At 42.2% G+C, this 15,674-nt stretch overlaps 1 protein-coding gene and 1 pseudogene across 2 annotated transcripts; one reads left to right on the top strand and one right to left on the bottom strand.

Annotated features, from left to right (window-relative positions):
- On the top strand, positions 1–2,684 carry LOC121052103 (F-box protein At1g30790-like). 2 transcript variants are annotated; one of them, XM_040516083.1, is made up of 2 exons: positions 1–362; positions 1,541–2,684. In XM_040516083.1, exon 2 carries the CDS (start codon positions 1,541–1,543, stop codon positions 2,627–2,629), a length of 1,089 nt encoding a protein of 362 aa, XP_040372017.1. In that variant the 5' UTR covers positions 1–362; the 3' UTR covers positions 2,630–2,684. The 2 variants fall into 2 exon arrangements, with proteins under 2 accessions (XP_040372017.1, XP_040372016.1); XM_040516082.1 differs by having other exon boundaries at positions 1,538–2,684.
- A 131-nt stretch (positions 2,685–2,815) lies between these two features.
- On the bottom strand, positions 2,816–3,852 carry LOC112194913 (annotated as a pseudogene).
- Between the last annotated feature and the right edge of the window lie 11,822 nt (positions 3,853–15,674).

Below are 15,674 nucleotides of genomic sequence, written 5' to 3'. Positions count from 1 at the left end.
GGGACGGAGACAGGGAATCCCCAGTATCTTATTGCGAGGATTGGGGCAGGTAAGAGGATGAGGAATGAAGTCGGGTATGGGGATGGAAATTTAATCCCCTTACCCTATCCTCCCCATTGCCATCCCTAGAATGTCCAAAAGCTTTCAAATATCCGAATAAGATAGGGTAAGGGGGATGGTAAAAGCTTTTGGAGCTTATCTTTTTTGGTAGTCCGCTTCCTATTCCAACACTAACACGCTTTAATTTAGAATGTTTTCTCTGGCCCTATCTAACACAAATACTAGATTACGGCTTCTTTCAAATGATAAGCCGGTAGCAACACCTTGGCAACCTTGCATCCATATGCATACTCGTTTAATAAGTACGTATATTGATTTCTCTGCTTTGTTTTTCTATATATTTCTGAACATTTTTTTTTTCCGATAAGCTATATTTCTGAACATTGCTCTCTTAAGTACATATGGTTTCTGACTCTCGATCAGTTTGCTGTGATGATCGACTACGTACTGTTACTGTACGTATTGATATATTATTAGGTCTCTTCTTGGTTGATTGCCTTGCTATACATAAAAAGTACTTTGTAATTCCTATCTGCAGTTTTCTATGTTTTCAATTAGTACCCTGCCAAAAAAGAACTCGTAGCCTCCAGTTTTTCTAACTACATTCGTATTGAAAGAAACTAATGAAGATGCAGCTTTGCTGAAGTTCTTTTTGGCTTTTTGTTTGAATCTTGTTGATGTTTTTCAGCAAAAGTGTTCATTTAGCGGTAACCATGAATTATGTGGTCAGCCGATTTAATAACAAGAGTTAAAAACACTTAAAATTCTTGCATTTGATTTAAACCCTTGATATTAAATGTGATCATAAAATTCTTGGTCACTTAGAGACCAGATGCATACCACTCTGTTTTTTAGATACCTCCAACAGAGAATAAAGTCTTAGTATTTCTTTGAATATGAATATGGTTTACAATCTTATGTACAAACGTTATTTGTATTCAATCTGTTAGGAGATTATTCAAATAGTTCGATCCACTGCGAGTCTTTTCTTACATCTCAAAATGGAACTTAAGTAACAGTTTAATTCATTAAGTGAGGGGATCTACTATTAGTCCTTTATCCCAGCTGAGGGATATTGGAACTTTTTTCTTTTAATCTGTTTTACTTACGGCTATTGAAATCTCTTGGCTACAATTCAATTAGAGTCAGTTTTAGTTTTTCGTACTTATTTCTTGTAACTCAACTAGCAATACCCTAATTGTACAATTGAATTAAATTTCTTAGCGTTCTAATTCAAGAGATTTATATATTTTGTGTATACCGATGAAAAGATTTCAATGCCATTGATAGGGAAAAGATGAGGTCAAGTTCATTAAGTACAATATAACTCAGCTCATGAACTCTCGTTAAAACAAGACTAAACATACTAGTAGAATTTCCCACATAATTGTAGTGAAAATAAGTTTTATTTATCAATCTATAGTATATACTGTTTCACTAAATTTGATGACTAAAACTCACTTTCTGTCGCACACAGCAGATGATGTCTTGCAATGAAAGAAATAAAAGGAGATTAGAACTTCCCTTTGATTCCATTGTTGAGATTTTGAGTTGGCTGCCAGTCGAGTCTTTGCTAAGGTTCAAGTGCGTGTGCAAGCGATGGTGTTCCTTGATTCAAGATTACAATTTCATTCTCAAAAATATGGATCGGACAAGTACAATGCTGCTCTTTTATCCTTGCAAATCCCATGATGAAAATTTTGAGTTTGTTTCAAGTTGTGCAGGCTTGTGTATGGAGAAGAGTGCTAGTGAGAGTGCTAGTAATTCGACAGTTTTTCGTATCAGAAACCCCGCGACTCACCAAGTGCTTTACTTGCCCGATCCACCTCCATATACTTCATCAGTAGACTTTGCTTTTAACTCACTCACTGGTGAGTGTAAAGTTCTATGTTTTTATTGGGAAAAGCTATATTTAAATGTCCCCGCTGCATTTGGATTCAAAGTTATAACCATTGGAAAAGATGAGCAGTGGAGACCTTTAGAGCTCCCCGACCAAAATAAGCTACGCAAAAAAAGGGCGTTTAGAGGATATTATAGCAGAGTAAATAAGGTTGAAGGGGTTTGTCATTTGTTTCAAATTATTACGTTTACTGATGAAGATGAAGATATGTACCTAGAAGTTCAATCTTTAGATCTATGGAGTGAACATTTTACAACGAATACTCTTCCCCAGGGAGTTTCCTTGGACTGGAATGAAGTTAGTGTTCTTCGTTGGAATAACTGCTTATCAGTCGGTTATATGAAAGAGGAATCCCTTGACCTCATGGTGTTACAAGACTATAAGGAGCGAAAATGGAGTCCAAACATGATCATCATTCCCGTCAAAGGGCCAAAAAAAAACGACGGTCGTCCAAAATTTGCTAAGGAAATAACAAAAATTCCTTCTACCGAATTTGATTTACATATCAATGATGAAGGGGACTACAGACTTTCATCTGTCAGGAAAGAGGAGATGAGAGAGGCCAAATGTGGAGAGACTGGGGAGATATTACATAAGCCAAGCCTGGTAAGTTTTAAGGGAATAATGATGCCAGAAAATGGTTATTACCCTAAGAATGAAGGTAAATAGAGCTGTTACAATTTTACTTGTCATCATACATGGGTACGAATTAGCTTGTCTACAAAATTACATTTATCTGTTCATCTTGGCTTTTTGTTTTGTTTTCGTTTTTGTTTTTTGATCGATCTGTTCATCTTGTAGAACCTTGTTATAAGTTTTAGTTATGTCTGTAAAGAAGCTTTTACCCTCTCTGTTCTACATTACTGGTACTAGCTTACATTTGATCTTTTGCTTACATTCATATAGCCCTATGCATATTATTCATATAAAAAACCAAAGGCTGTCCACCTACCACACTTCACTTACTACACATGATTGAGGAAGAATATTCTTGTCCAGAGAGAATTAAAAAAAAAAAAAAAAATCTGTAATTAAGCTGCAAGAACAAGTTGATCAATAATGGAACACAAACACATTATATTCAACAACGGCATCTCCAGTTGATGCATTGAACCTGAGAGTCTTGGCCTGAACATATCCCCTAGAAAACCGAAAAAGTCCACTTCCACCGATTATAGGCATCTCTCTTACAGCTTCAACAACAGGGTTTCGTCCCACAACAGTAAGACTGCTGCCATTAAACTTCCCTTCGGTGAAAGCCAGGTTCATGGTCACCATCAAAGCATTTTCACTTTGTGAGGCAGATGCATAAAACCCTTGTGCCCTTCCCACAACTTTGGAGCTCCTTTTGGGGCCGATAGTTAACGCATCATCGATCATAGATACAGAGCCAAACAGCGTCGGAGATTTGCTAGACGTGGGTGCTCGGGCAACCCAGATGGAAGTTGGGTTGGGACCGCTGGCGATATCGTGGAAGTAGAAGTGGAGGTGGCTTAGCTTCTCTTGCTTGATCCCAAGTGTCAATGGAGGTGTTTTCTGAGAAGATTGAGGATTTTGCAGTGGCATGGATTGTGAAGAAGCAAATGGTGAGGGAAATGAGGAAAGTAGAATCGAGTAGTGGGAGGGTTTTGGACTTTTTGGTCATGGTGTGAGAAATGAAATGGGTTTGTTTTTTTTTTTTGAACACAACACTCTTTTAGTTTACAACACACAAACTGACTGTCCAAACCTTAACCTTATCCTCATCCCCTTCCAAGTTGTTTCAGATTGAGACGAGGTGCTTCCCTGACTCTAGTGTGCAGGCTTCATTCAGATGGGATCACGACACAGGTACTTTCACTTGACTACTTGGTAGTGGTTGAATCGAAGGGATGAGCCCCTCAAAAGACTTGAGGGGAGCCGTCTGTCTCTGTGCTTTGGCCATATACCATTGGTATATGGAGCCTACAAAAGAGATAGATTCTTCTCTCTGGGAAAGGATATCACATACCAAAGTCAATTCTGGTCCCCTTTATCTGAACTAGATACTTTACTTACTATTTGTTTAGGAACCAAGCACTTTTTTTTAAAAAAAATTTTACCTACTCCTGTGAGTTAGGGCCATACCCCTCTGTGGTTTGTTTCAGAGCAATGTCTCTACTTTTTTCGTCAGTCCCTTTATTACTCCGGATATGAATTCCTTATCGTCATCTCAAAGGGAAATTCCCTATGAGGATGAAGGAATCATTGAGGCAATGTCAGTCTGCTTTGAGGACAATACAGACTTCGTGGACATCGAAGAGGGAATCAGTCTCCTGGGTATCCTTATTGCTGATGAAGAGCTTGGGGTTGGGGGAGTCAAAGCTACCCTGATGGGCATTTGGAAATCTCTTGGCCAAATACGAATTGTCAGAGTAAAAAAGAACACCTACTGCCTAACTGTTGGCTCTGAAAAGCTGGCAAGCAAGCTCTTGAAGGACAGCCCCTGGAACGTAAAAGGCTACTGCTTCACGATTCGTCATTGGACACGATATCAATCCATTGATGACATCGAAACTAGGAGGGCGACATATTGGATCCAGGCTCATGGCATTCCTCTACATCAGATGAATTTCAACAATGGGAGGAAGGTGGGAGAATTGCTGGGGTCGGTTATTGAGGTCGAAGACCCTTCCATCACTGGTAACAGGGGCTATCTTAGATTGAGAGTCGATTTTGATACAAGCAGACCTCTTGCAACTTTCATTCAGCTGCCAAGAGCCAACTCCTCTTCATCCAGGATCCAACTACAGTATGAGAACCTCCATAATTTCTGCTTCAAATGCGGCCGTCTAGGTCATATGGTCTCCTCATGCAGGTACCAAGTCAATCCTGTTCTATTATCCATGGGGGTCAAGTATGATAACTCCCTGATTGCTGCACCTCCACAAAAAGCAGTCTTTACTCAGTCCAATTTTCCGGCTGAGTTCCCCTATGCCCCTACAACAGGAGTCTTTGGCCGGAACAAACTTGGGGGAAGGTTACCTCAAAATTCAAATTCTGGGGAAGCGGGACCTTCAGAGTACAATAGACCTATCAGGGCACACAATTCAACTTCTGTGGATGATGTGACAGATAGACACCCCCCCTCTGGGCCATCATGGTCCTTAAGGGACATGTCCCTCTCACCAATGACACTGCGGAAACCTAGGATCCCCTTGAATGGACCCCACCTCTGGGACCTTGACGCACATGGGGCTTTCTTCAAAAATGGAAGTGTTACCAGGGCCTTGGGTGGGCTGAGCTTGAGAAATGAGTCATGGGCGGATCTGGAATGCATCCCACCTTGGGCCTTCCAGAATAAGCATGAGTACTATAAGGCCAATCCGCATTTCCCTGTACCTTCATGTCTGGACAATTATGATGGGTCAGTCCCCAAGCAGCCCGAGGCCACCACAATCAAATTAATTGAGCTGGATCCAGTCAGCAATTCGGACATCCAAAAGGAGGAATTGGATTCTCATCCTGCAGTGACCAAAAGAAAGCATAAACCGAAGAAGCCCTTTGAGGCTGGTGGAGACTCAAAACCACCCACAAAACGGACCAAAGTCATTCAGAGCCCTGGGCTTAGGCTGTCCAGTAGTGGTGGAAGGGGACGAGGCATGGGTAGAAGAGGAAGGGGTAGAGGTTGCACAGTGGCTAGTGTGAATGCAAGTGTCAACCCAGATTCCCCTATTAGTAATGGCAGACGGGTTTATGAGCCCCAACCCATGGGGAATGACCTTAACCATCGTGTGCAGGGAGATATTGCAGAAGGTATGGAGGACCCAACCCCCCTCCACGGCTGTGGCGGCTGGCCGAGTACAGCTGCACGGGGTCAATGAAGTGCATCTCTTGGAACTGTCAAGGTTTGGGTAAGTCCTTGACAGTTCAAACTCTGAGCGAGATAACCCGCTCCCATAATCCTTCTTTTGTTTTTCTATCAGAAACGCACAAATGTGACCACTATGTTAATCGAATACGTCGGCAGCTTGGATATAGTAAAGGCTACAATGTCAGTCCCATCAATACTGCTGGAGGCCTTAGCCTATGGTGGAAACCAGGTTGCACGGTAGAAATCACCGACTATTCTAAAAACCTCATCGACACTCGCATTCACACTAATCATTTGGATGTGACCATACGTGTTACTTGGATGTATGGTCCTCCTTATGGGGATGAGAAGGCTTCTTTCTGGGAAGCATGGTCTGGGCTTAATCATAGTGAGGGGGAGCCTTGGTTAGTAATTGGTGATCTTAATGAGTTGGTGGATCAGCATGAAAGGGATGGGGGATCTCTCTGGCTCTCTGGTCGCAAGAAATACTTAAGGACCTTTATCTCTTCCAACTCACTACTTGACCCCGGCTTCAAGGGAAAGCGTTTCACCTGGGCCAGACTAGAGGATGGCAAAGTAATTCTGCAAGAACGCCTCGATCGCTGTCTTTTAAATGAGGGTTGGCTACTAAATTGGCCCAATTCTTGCCTTTCTCACCTTACTCGGATTGGGTTTGACCATAACCCTATTCTGTTTGACTCGGAGCCTACGTCTACAAAGTACCACAGCTCTTTTAAGTTCGAGGCCTATTGGGCTGACGAGGCTGATTCTTATCATATTGTCAAGGATAGCTGGCATCCCAGACACTATATGCCGACCTTGACAAATTGGAGGGCAAACCTTAAAACCTGTGAACAGAATCTCACAAAATGGAGCAAAAGTCGTTTCCCTAAGTGCAATAAAACTGAAATCAGGAACTGTCTAATGGAATTAGAGGATTTACATAACTCTTCCCCCTTCCATTCAGACAGCAAACAACAAGAGCTGACTAGTGAATTGGGCACCCTCTGGTTGAGGGAGGAGAAATACTGGCATCAACGCTCTCGGGTGAATTGGTTATCATCTGGGGATTCCAACTCTAGATTCTTTCATTTGTCTACAATCCACCGGAGAGAAAGAAATCGTATTCTGAAAATCCAGAATGATGCAAATGAGTGGTTGGCTGGTGATGCCCATATTCGGGCTGAGTTTGAGGATCATTTTAAATGAATTTTCCAGAGTTCTAGGTCAAGGTCATGGGGGTCTGCTTTTGATGGAGTGGAAAGGGTAATCACAGATGATATGAATGATGGGTTGTTGGCCCCTTTTACCATGTAGGAAGTGAGAACTGCTGCCTTCCAGCTGGGGGCCCTGAAAGCCCCTGGTCCAGATGGATTCCCTGGGCTGTTTTACCAAAAATACTGAAAGATAATAAATGAAATTGTGGGAGCTGCTTCTGGTGATTTTCTGGCCGGACAGCTTCAGGTCCAAGACATTAACCAAACCCACATTGTGCTTATACCTAAGGTTCCAAACCCGGAGAGAACAACTCACTTCCGGCCAATTAGCCTTTGCAATAACTCCTACAAAATCCTCTCCAAACTCTTGACAAACCGTCTCAAACCCCTGCTGTCCCATCTGATTTCCCCAAACCAAAATGCATTTGTCCCGGAAAGATCGATCTAGGACAATATCATGTTGGCTCATGAAGGCTTTCACTACCTAAGAATGAAAAGAGAGGGGGACAAGCATGAATTTGGGTTAAAGCTGGATATGAACAAAGCCTACGATCGAGTTGAGTGGGATTTTCTTATGGCTGCCCTCTACAGGTTTGGGTTTTCCCCTCAGTGGATTAATCTGATCATGGCCTGTGTCACTACGGTTACCTTCTCCATAGTTTTGAATGGCAATCCGGGTAGTCCTTTCACTCCAACCAGAGGGCTTCGTCAAGGGGACCCCCTATCCCCTTACCTATTCCTCATTGTCAGCGAGGTTCTCTCCCTAAACCTGACAAAGGCTATAAGGTTGCGAAATTTATGCGGTGTAAAAATAGCTAGATCTTGCCCTATGCTATCGCACCTCTTTTTCGCAGACGACTCCTTATTTTTCATGAAAGCTACATTACAGAACTGTAGGCAGCTAGCCATGATATTTCAGGAGTACTGTGTGGCATCGGGTCAGCTCATTAATTTCGACAAGTCAAGTATTTATTTTTCACCTAACACCCCATCCCAGATGCAGGGGTTGATGTGCACACTCCTAAGGATAAAAGGCACCGATAATCCTGGTGTTTATCTCGGCCTTCCTACTTTCTGGGGAAGATTAAAAAATGAAGCCCTTGCCTTCATCAAGGAGAAGCTAGCCAATAAGATTGACGGCTGGAAGCAAAAAACACTTTCCCCTGCAGGAAAGGAGATCCTAATTAAAGCAGTGGCGTTGGCTGTGCCTTCTTATCCTATGAACTGTTTCAAGTTCCCTAAAGGGATATGTGATGATATTAATGCTGCCCTCGGTGATTTTTGGTGGGGGTTTACTGAAAATGGGAAAAAGCTTCACTGGAAGAGTTGGGAGTATTTGGGGAGACCGAAAGAAAATGGAGGCTTGGGCTTTCGTGACCTTCATCATTTCAACCTGGCTCTCATAGCCAAACAAGCTTGGCAGTTAATGAACGATCCTGAGTCGTTATGGGCACGGGTGCTTAAGGCACGATATTTTCTGAATTGCAGCTTTGCAGTGGCAACTAAAGGTCATAGGGCTTCCTGGGGGTGGTCAAGTTTACTTGAAGCTCGAGACTTTGTTACAAGGAATAGCTATTGGCATATCATTTCTGGATCTGCAATCAATATTTGGACTGACCCCTGGCTACCGCCCCAAAACACCAGCAATGCGGCCTTGTCAGGTACTACTCTAGCTACCAGAACTGTTCCTCTAAATGCCCCAACTCTGGTAGAACAGATTATCGACAAGGAGACTCGATCATGGCAACTTGATAGCATTTTACACATCATCCAGCCCTCAGAGGTTACTAGGATCAGATCTATTCAGGTTGGTCGGGGGGATGGCTCAGATCGACTTGTCTGGACACTAACGAAGAACGAAAACTACACTGTCAAATCAAGCTATCACCAGATCCACCAATGGTCACAGACCAATAGTAGTCCTATTATTAGTGGAAGCTCACACACTGTTGACACAAAATGCTGGAAACTCCTGTGGAATCTAGCTACCCTCCCGAAAATCAAGCTCTTCTTCTGGAAAGCTCTGAACAAGGCTATCCCAACCCTGTTCAACCTCCACAGAAGGAAACTTGCATTTCCCCATTATGCCCGTTATGTGGTGAGTTTGAAGAGACAATCGAACACATACTGCTCTTATGCCCATGGGTGGAACCAGTTTGGTTCGGCTCCCCATTGGGACTGAAGATTGAAAAACAGAAAATTACCAATCTAGATACCTGGCTATCTGAAATTGCATGCTCTTATAACTGCTTGGGGGAGAGGAACTGGGTTCTTACCTTTATTAGCTTCATCTGCTGGGCCATTTGGAAGGCTAGATGCGGCTATGTTTACCAGCAACGCCATCCGGCCCTGACTCTTCTTGTTCAGACATGCTCCAGGTCAGCTTTTGAGTTCTTGTCTGTTGCGTCGCTATCGAAGTCCAAGCCATCCATTGAAGCACCCAGGAAATGGACTCCACCTCCCTCGGGTTTCCTTGCAGTGAATTGCGATGTGGCGTGGCATACTCCTACTTTGGGGGGCCTTGGAATTGTTATATGAGATCATACTGGGGCTTTGGTGGCAGGAGAAGCCTCTTTCTTTCCAGCGTGCTCTGCGGAGGTAGCGGAAGCCCGAGCGGTGCTCCAGGGTCTGAACATGGCGATTGATTTGAACCTGAGAATAATTAGAATTCAATCAGACTCTCCTAATCTCATTGCTGATCTGAATTCTAATGGAAGGCACAGTAATTGGAAAACTTCCCAACTGATTGATGAGATCAAATGGCGGAAGAGTTTCCTGGAACTTGTAACTTGGGAATGGATTCCCCGGGAAGCAAATTGTGTAGCCTATGAGGCTGCCTTGCTTGGATGTCAGACGATGGGTCTTAACAGATGGGCGGGAACACCACCACCGTCTCTCACAATGGTACTCAGGAATGACGGGCTTCCTTGTCCTCATTAGGTAGAGCCTTAGCTGGAACCCCCGTGTTCCTCCATTCTTTTGAGCTTCTGGTCTCCTTTTTCTCTATCTGTACTGACTGAGAAGGAGCTCCTGGCTGTTTGTAATTGTATTTCTCTGGGCTCATCTTTATTTGTTGGGCTCTTTGGGCGGTGCCCGTTATAATGAAATATCTTTTCCAAAAAAAAAAAAAAGGGTTTGTTTTTGTGTTGGCATAATATATGAAAGTTATAAATTAACGAAAGGAGGTGTGAAGTAAAGTGGAAAGCTGGTGGATGCATCGTCAGCGTGACATAATAATTGTGACAGCTGATCGCACAGGTCCGGCCAACTACTATTTAGTTGATTTTTAGTGAAAATTTATTATAGAGTACGGTTAATTTTCTTTTTTGTTTCAGGTTAAACTATGATCTTTTGATATTTGATAATCTTTCACTTGTTTCATAACTAAAATTACAAGATTGCTGACTATATAAGGGTATTTATAACTAGACCTGTAAATGGACCGGATTTTGATCCGGACTCGCTTCAGATCCATGGCTATTTGATGGGTTTGGATTGAAAATTTTGATCCGTTGATCCGTTAATGATCCGAATCCGTTAACCCGTTTATTTAACGGATCAAATACGGATTTAGGTCGATCGATCCGTTAATGATCCGGCCCGTTTTCGTAATAATAAAATATATTTTTTATTAATATATTATTATTTTTAAAATATATATAATATAAAATATGAAGAATTTCTAATATGCTCAAGTAAATCCAGAATATGTGTCTGGCCCAAACTCGAGGTTACTTGCTCTAGTCGAAATAGGGTTTATATTAGAGATATTCTAGAAGAATCTTAGGAGATATCCAATCAATGTACGATTATGTTTCCATGTACAACTCTATCTCTATGCTTGTAATCCTCTATATAAAGAGGCCCCTATTATCAATGAAAGTAAGTCTCAATTCTCTCCCAATTCAGTTTTCCTAAAACACGTTATCAGCACGAAGCCTTAACCCTGAAACAAATAACAAACCCTGATTCAAGAAGTTAAAAACCTTGAATCCGAATACAAAACCTTGAAGCCTTTTCTGTCTCTATCTCACACATTGAAAAACTCGATTCCAGGAATCCAGAACCGGCGGCGGTACCCCAAGAACCGGCAGGAAACCTACCGAACCGGCCATCGGAAGCTCCATACAACTTGCAACAAATATTCCACCGGTTCACCATCTTCCGTACCTCCAATTTCCACCAAATTTTGATAGCAGAAGCCCATTGATCTGAAGTTTCAGGAACCAGAAGAAAACCTTCAAAAACAGGCCTAAAAATACGTGAACCGGCCATCTGAGCATCTGCGTCTTGAACCGGAAGAAAAGAAGAAGAGAAGAAAAGAAAGAAAAAAAAAAAGAGGGAAAGGAAAAGAAGCCCAAGAAGCCCAAGGCAGAGGCCCACTGATGCAGGCCCACAGCCACGTCAGCAGCAGGACCCACAGCCACGTCAGCCGTCTGGTCAACTGACAGGACCCGTCCCGAATTTCACCTTGAAATCCGAAGAGGCCCTGCGGGGCCCACCTTAGAAGAAATTCTACCAAAAATTTGACAGAACTTCCCCTAAAAATGGACAACCCAAAACCTGTAGAAAAGCATTTACACTTCTAAATCATCCATCCTTATTCTCCTGGAGCCACCCTGCTCCCTATAACACAACATCTCCCATTTCACAAACAATTCTGATACTTAAGAATATTAATCTCAAGAATTATCAGAGCAATCTATTTCTTAGGCGTACAAGAAGGTAGAATACAAGATAAACGACCAATACTTTTATAATGCGGAAGCTATGACAGCTATGCCTCAACCCCAAGTACGCTCGACCTCAAGCTAAACTGACCAGCAAACTGGGCATTTAAAACCGAAGGGCCCAGGGAAAAACATTTAAAATCCGTTAGAGTGAGTGGACGAAAAATAAGTAATTTCGACTGTATAAGTAAAACTTAATGCTTTCCCAAGTTATTCTCTAAAATCTCGCATGCAGTAACAATCTTGAAAACACTCTTAATCATCCTCTTTACTGAAATCTCAATCACGTAACAAGAACATCTTGAAATCTCTTAAAATCTCATCCTCAATCCTTATAAAAACATCCTTTTCATGAGGCCCGTTTGATGACTAGAAAGGACTGCTGTCTAGTCATCTCATGCCATCTAAGAGGGACTGCCACCCAGATGACGCATCGGAAGGGACTGCCAACCGGAATAGGAGGCAGTGGATAGATGGGACTGCCAACTAGCCACATGTAGTAGACGAGACTGCCGACTAACCACAGGTAGTAGACGGGACTGCCGACTAACTACCTCATGTCATCTGGAAGGGACTGCCAACCAGGTGACGCATCGGATGAGACTGCCAACCGGGCTGTAGTCTGGAAGGGACTGCCAACCAGACTATTACCTAGAAGGGACTGCCAACTAGGTAAGATACGCATGCGCCAAAACTGGTCTCCTTAATAAACTGAATAGCCTCCTCAAGAAACTGAAAATAACCTCAAAATCTCAATAAATCCTCGAAAGCATCCTCGAAAGCATAAAATCAAATACTCTGTAAATCAATAAATGCTTTCGGAAAGAAAACTCAATTTAACTTCAAGGCTGATAAGTACGGAGCTCAAAGCTCAATAAATCTCGATAATTCAATCATGCTCAAAAATTCGATGAAACATTCGTACTCGTGAATCCTTATAAAAACCGATATTCGAAATCCATAATTCTCATAATATTTTCTAAATCAGTCACTTCCCGAAAATCATTCCTCAACTCAATAACTCATGAATGACTATCTCAAAAATCTACTAAAAGCCCTCGGGAAGGAATTTCAATACTAATCTCGTAATTCATAAATAAATCTCGATAAACTAAATCTCATAAAACCATAAAACTCAATAATTCAAATTATAAATTAAATCTCAATCGGAAAATGCTAATATGCTGCATGCACAATTAATTTAAAATAAATGTCCACTCACAGTACTATTTAGGCGACCATGCTACCGGTCTCCTACGTCGAGCAGTAGCTCGGCACGTCGCTCTGTACACAATTATAATTCGTGAATAACAATCCGGAAATTAAACACAATTCCCACATCATATCCTCATAAATCACCTATCCACTTCTTCTTGGATTCAATCCAAACCTTACCACTATTAACAATTCATCGATTAAGTTTCCAAAGCGGAAACAAGGGAAAAATACGAAGGTCGGATTCCCATAATCGACACCCGTCTCACTAAACTTCAGAAATTCATAATCCATAACAAATCACTCCAAAATCCACCAAAATCACATTTACAAACTCTACAACAAATATAGGATTTAACTAGCTAAAAAAAACAGAATATAAATCACTGTTCATACACCGCACTATTCACCGTCGCACTATTCATGCGGCTACACTGTTCATGCGGCGGCCAACTCCTCCTCCGGCCACCAAATTTCATCCACAGCATCATCTCAACATTTCTAATAACTTTCTCAACTGTGACAAAGTCAGAAAATACCTTGAAGTGGCCGAACAATTAAGCACTCCGAAGTACAGTGAAATTTTCCAATTATGCTTTCTTCCTCCATGCTTCGATCTGGGTTATGAAACTTGGTGGGCATGAAAAGTGGCTCAAGGCGCTTCTAATGGACCTGACTTTATGACCTGGAGGTGGCCGGAAATCGGCGTTGACCAATTCGCTACAGTAAAAAAGTTGGCTTCGATCTCCACATTTCCGGACAAATCGCCGTAAACAACTCCCACATGCGTGTTAAGGAGGAGGAGACGAGTCCATCGATGCTCGCAGCTCGCCATTTGGTGGCCTAGAGGTGGTGGAAGAGAGAGTTGCAGAAGAGAGAAAGAGAGAGCACGGGGGAAGGAGAGAGAAAAGAAAGAAAAGTTATCCAGCCACAGTAATTTTTCAAATTTATACTAATCTACCATAAACAGTAACTTTCATATTTCGCTTATAACTTTCACATACGAACTCCGATTTTTACGTACCACATATGCACGCGCTCGGTTTAACGTCCTCTACAACTTTCATGAAGAACATTTTCTCAAATTTTGATCCGAACAAAAAGTCAACTTTTAGGGCCCCCTAAAATGTCAAAACGGAGCCAAAAATTAAATGTAATTGTCGTTTACCCATCGAAAGACTCGTAAACTGGTAACTTTAGGTTCGGGACGTTACATCAACCCCCCGGTCAATGACTTTTCCGGAGACTTTTCCTGCCACTTTCCGGCCATTCTCCGACCACTTTTTCCGGCGACCTATTTTGAGATATTTTTTTACTAAACGTTCCCCTTTTTTTAGAGTTTTTAAATTTAATTTCTTTTCTTTTTCGGGGACTTGCAACCTCCCTTCTTCTACCCCCCTTTCTTTATCATAGGGAAGACCAAATTAAGCCGAACTGTGGGGGTTCGTGCTCACTCCAAGCTTGGAGCTTGTAGAGTACTAGAGTTCTCCAAACTTAGAGTTTGTTGAGATAAAACAATCGACCGCAAATATTATTGTTTCGATCTAATCCAACCCCTCTTGGAATAGAATTTCTTGGAAGCGACTACGCTCAGAAATTTTATTCGTTTTCTTGGTAGCCTTTTTCGCTCCGAAACTAACCCTAATTTCTTGTTCTCTTTCAGGATGAGTAACCTGAACAAATTGGACTTTGCTCCATTGGGAACAACTGGCTCTGAATATCACAGGTGGGTTTGTGATATCCGCCAGCATCTCAAGGCCGATGGAATCTTGGATACGATTCTCGAGCCTAGCCAGGAAGTGCTAATTATTGAGCAAGCTCAAGCTTTGGAAGCAAATAGAGCAGCCTTAGAGGCAAATAAGGCGAAAGCCATCATCCTAATAACTCGTCATATGGATGATTCGCTCCAGTACGAGTGTATGAATGAAGAAGACCCCAGAAGGCTGTGGGTCTCACTCGAAGATAGATTTGGCAACTTCCGTGACTCCCTGCTTCCTGACCTAGAAGTGAGATGGCATAGCCTCCGCTTCTGTGATTTCAAGTCAGTTCTTGACTACAACTCGGAAGCACTTCGCATTAAATCCTTAATGAAATTCTGTGGTAAAGAGATCACAAATGCGATGTTGATTAAGAAGACTTTCTCTACTTTCCCCGTCTCTGCAATGATGGTTGCTAAGAACTATCGAATCGATGTTACTGCAAGACGAATCACAAGGTTTCATGAGCTCATTGGAGCTATGAATGTCGCTGAAAAGCATGACAACATCCTTGTGAAGAACTATAATTCGAGATCTGTGGGAACATAGCATATTTCGGAATCCAATTATAGTCGCGCCCCTAAGAGAAGGCGCCAAGAGTCTAACCTTAGGGATACTTCTGGACTTTCTGGTCCATATAATCGCTCTACTTGGGAAAACAATAGCCAAAATAGACGAACACGAAACCGAAGAGGTCAACGTGGAAAGAGAGAAGGAGGCAACGCCTCTGGCCATGTTGGTGGCGCCACCAACACTAAGAGCCATCTGAATGACGCTTTCAAAGCACCTCAATCAATGGAGTTTGAGCAAAGAGATATATGTTCTCGATGTGGAGTGTCTGATCGTTGGGTACACATTTGTAGAGCTCGTGAAGAAATCGTCATCGCCTACAAAGCATATTGTGAAGCAAGAGAAGCTCACTATATGGAACAAGAAGATCAAGAAGATGATCTAGAGTGAAGG

Source organism: Rosa chinensis, chromosome 3 (genome assembly GCF_002994745.2).
Source record: "Rosa chinensis cultivar Old Blush chromosome 3, RchiOBHm-V2, whole genome shotgun sequence".
NCBI lineage: Eukaryota > Viridiplantae > Streptophyta > Magnoliopsida > Rosales > Rosaceae > Rosa > Rosa chinensis.
The sequence above is the reverse complement of the archived record's forward strand: the minus strand, read 5'-3'. Positions and strand labels throughout refer to the sequence as shown.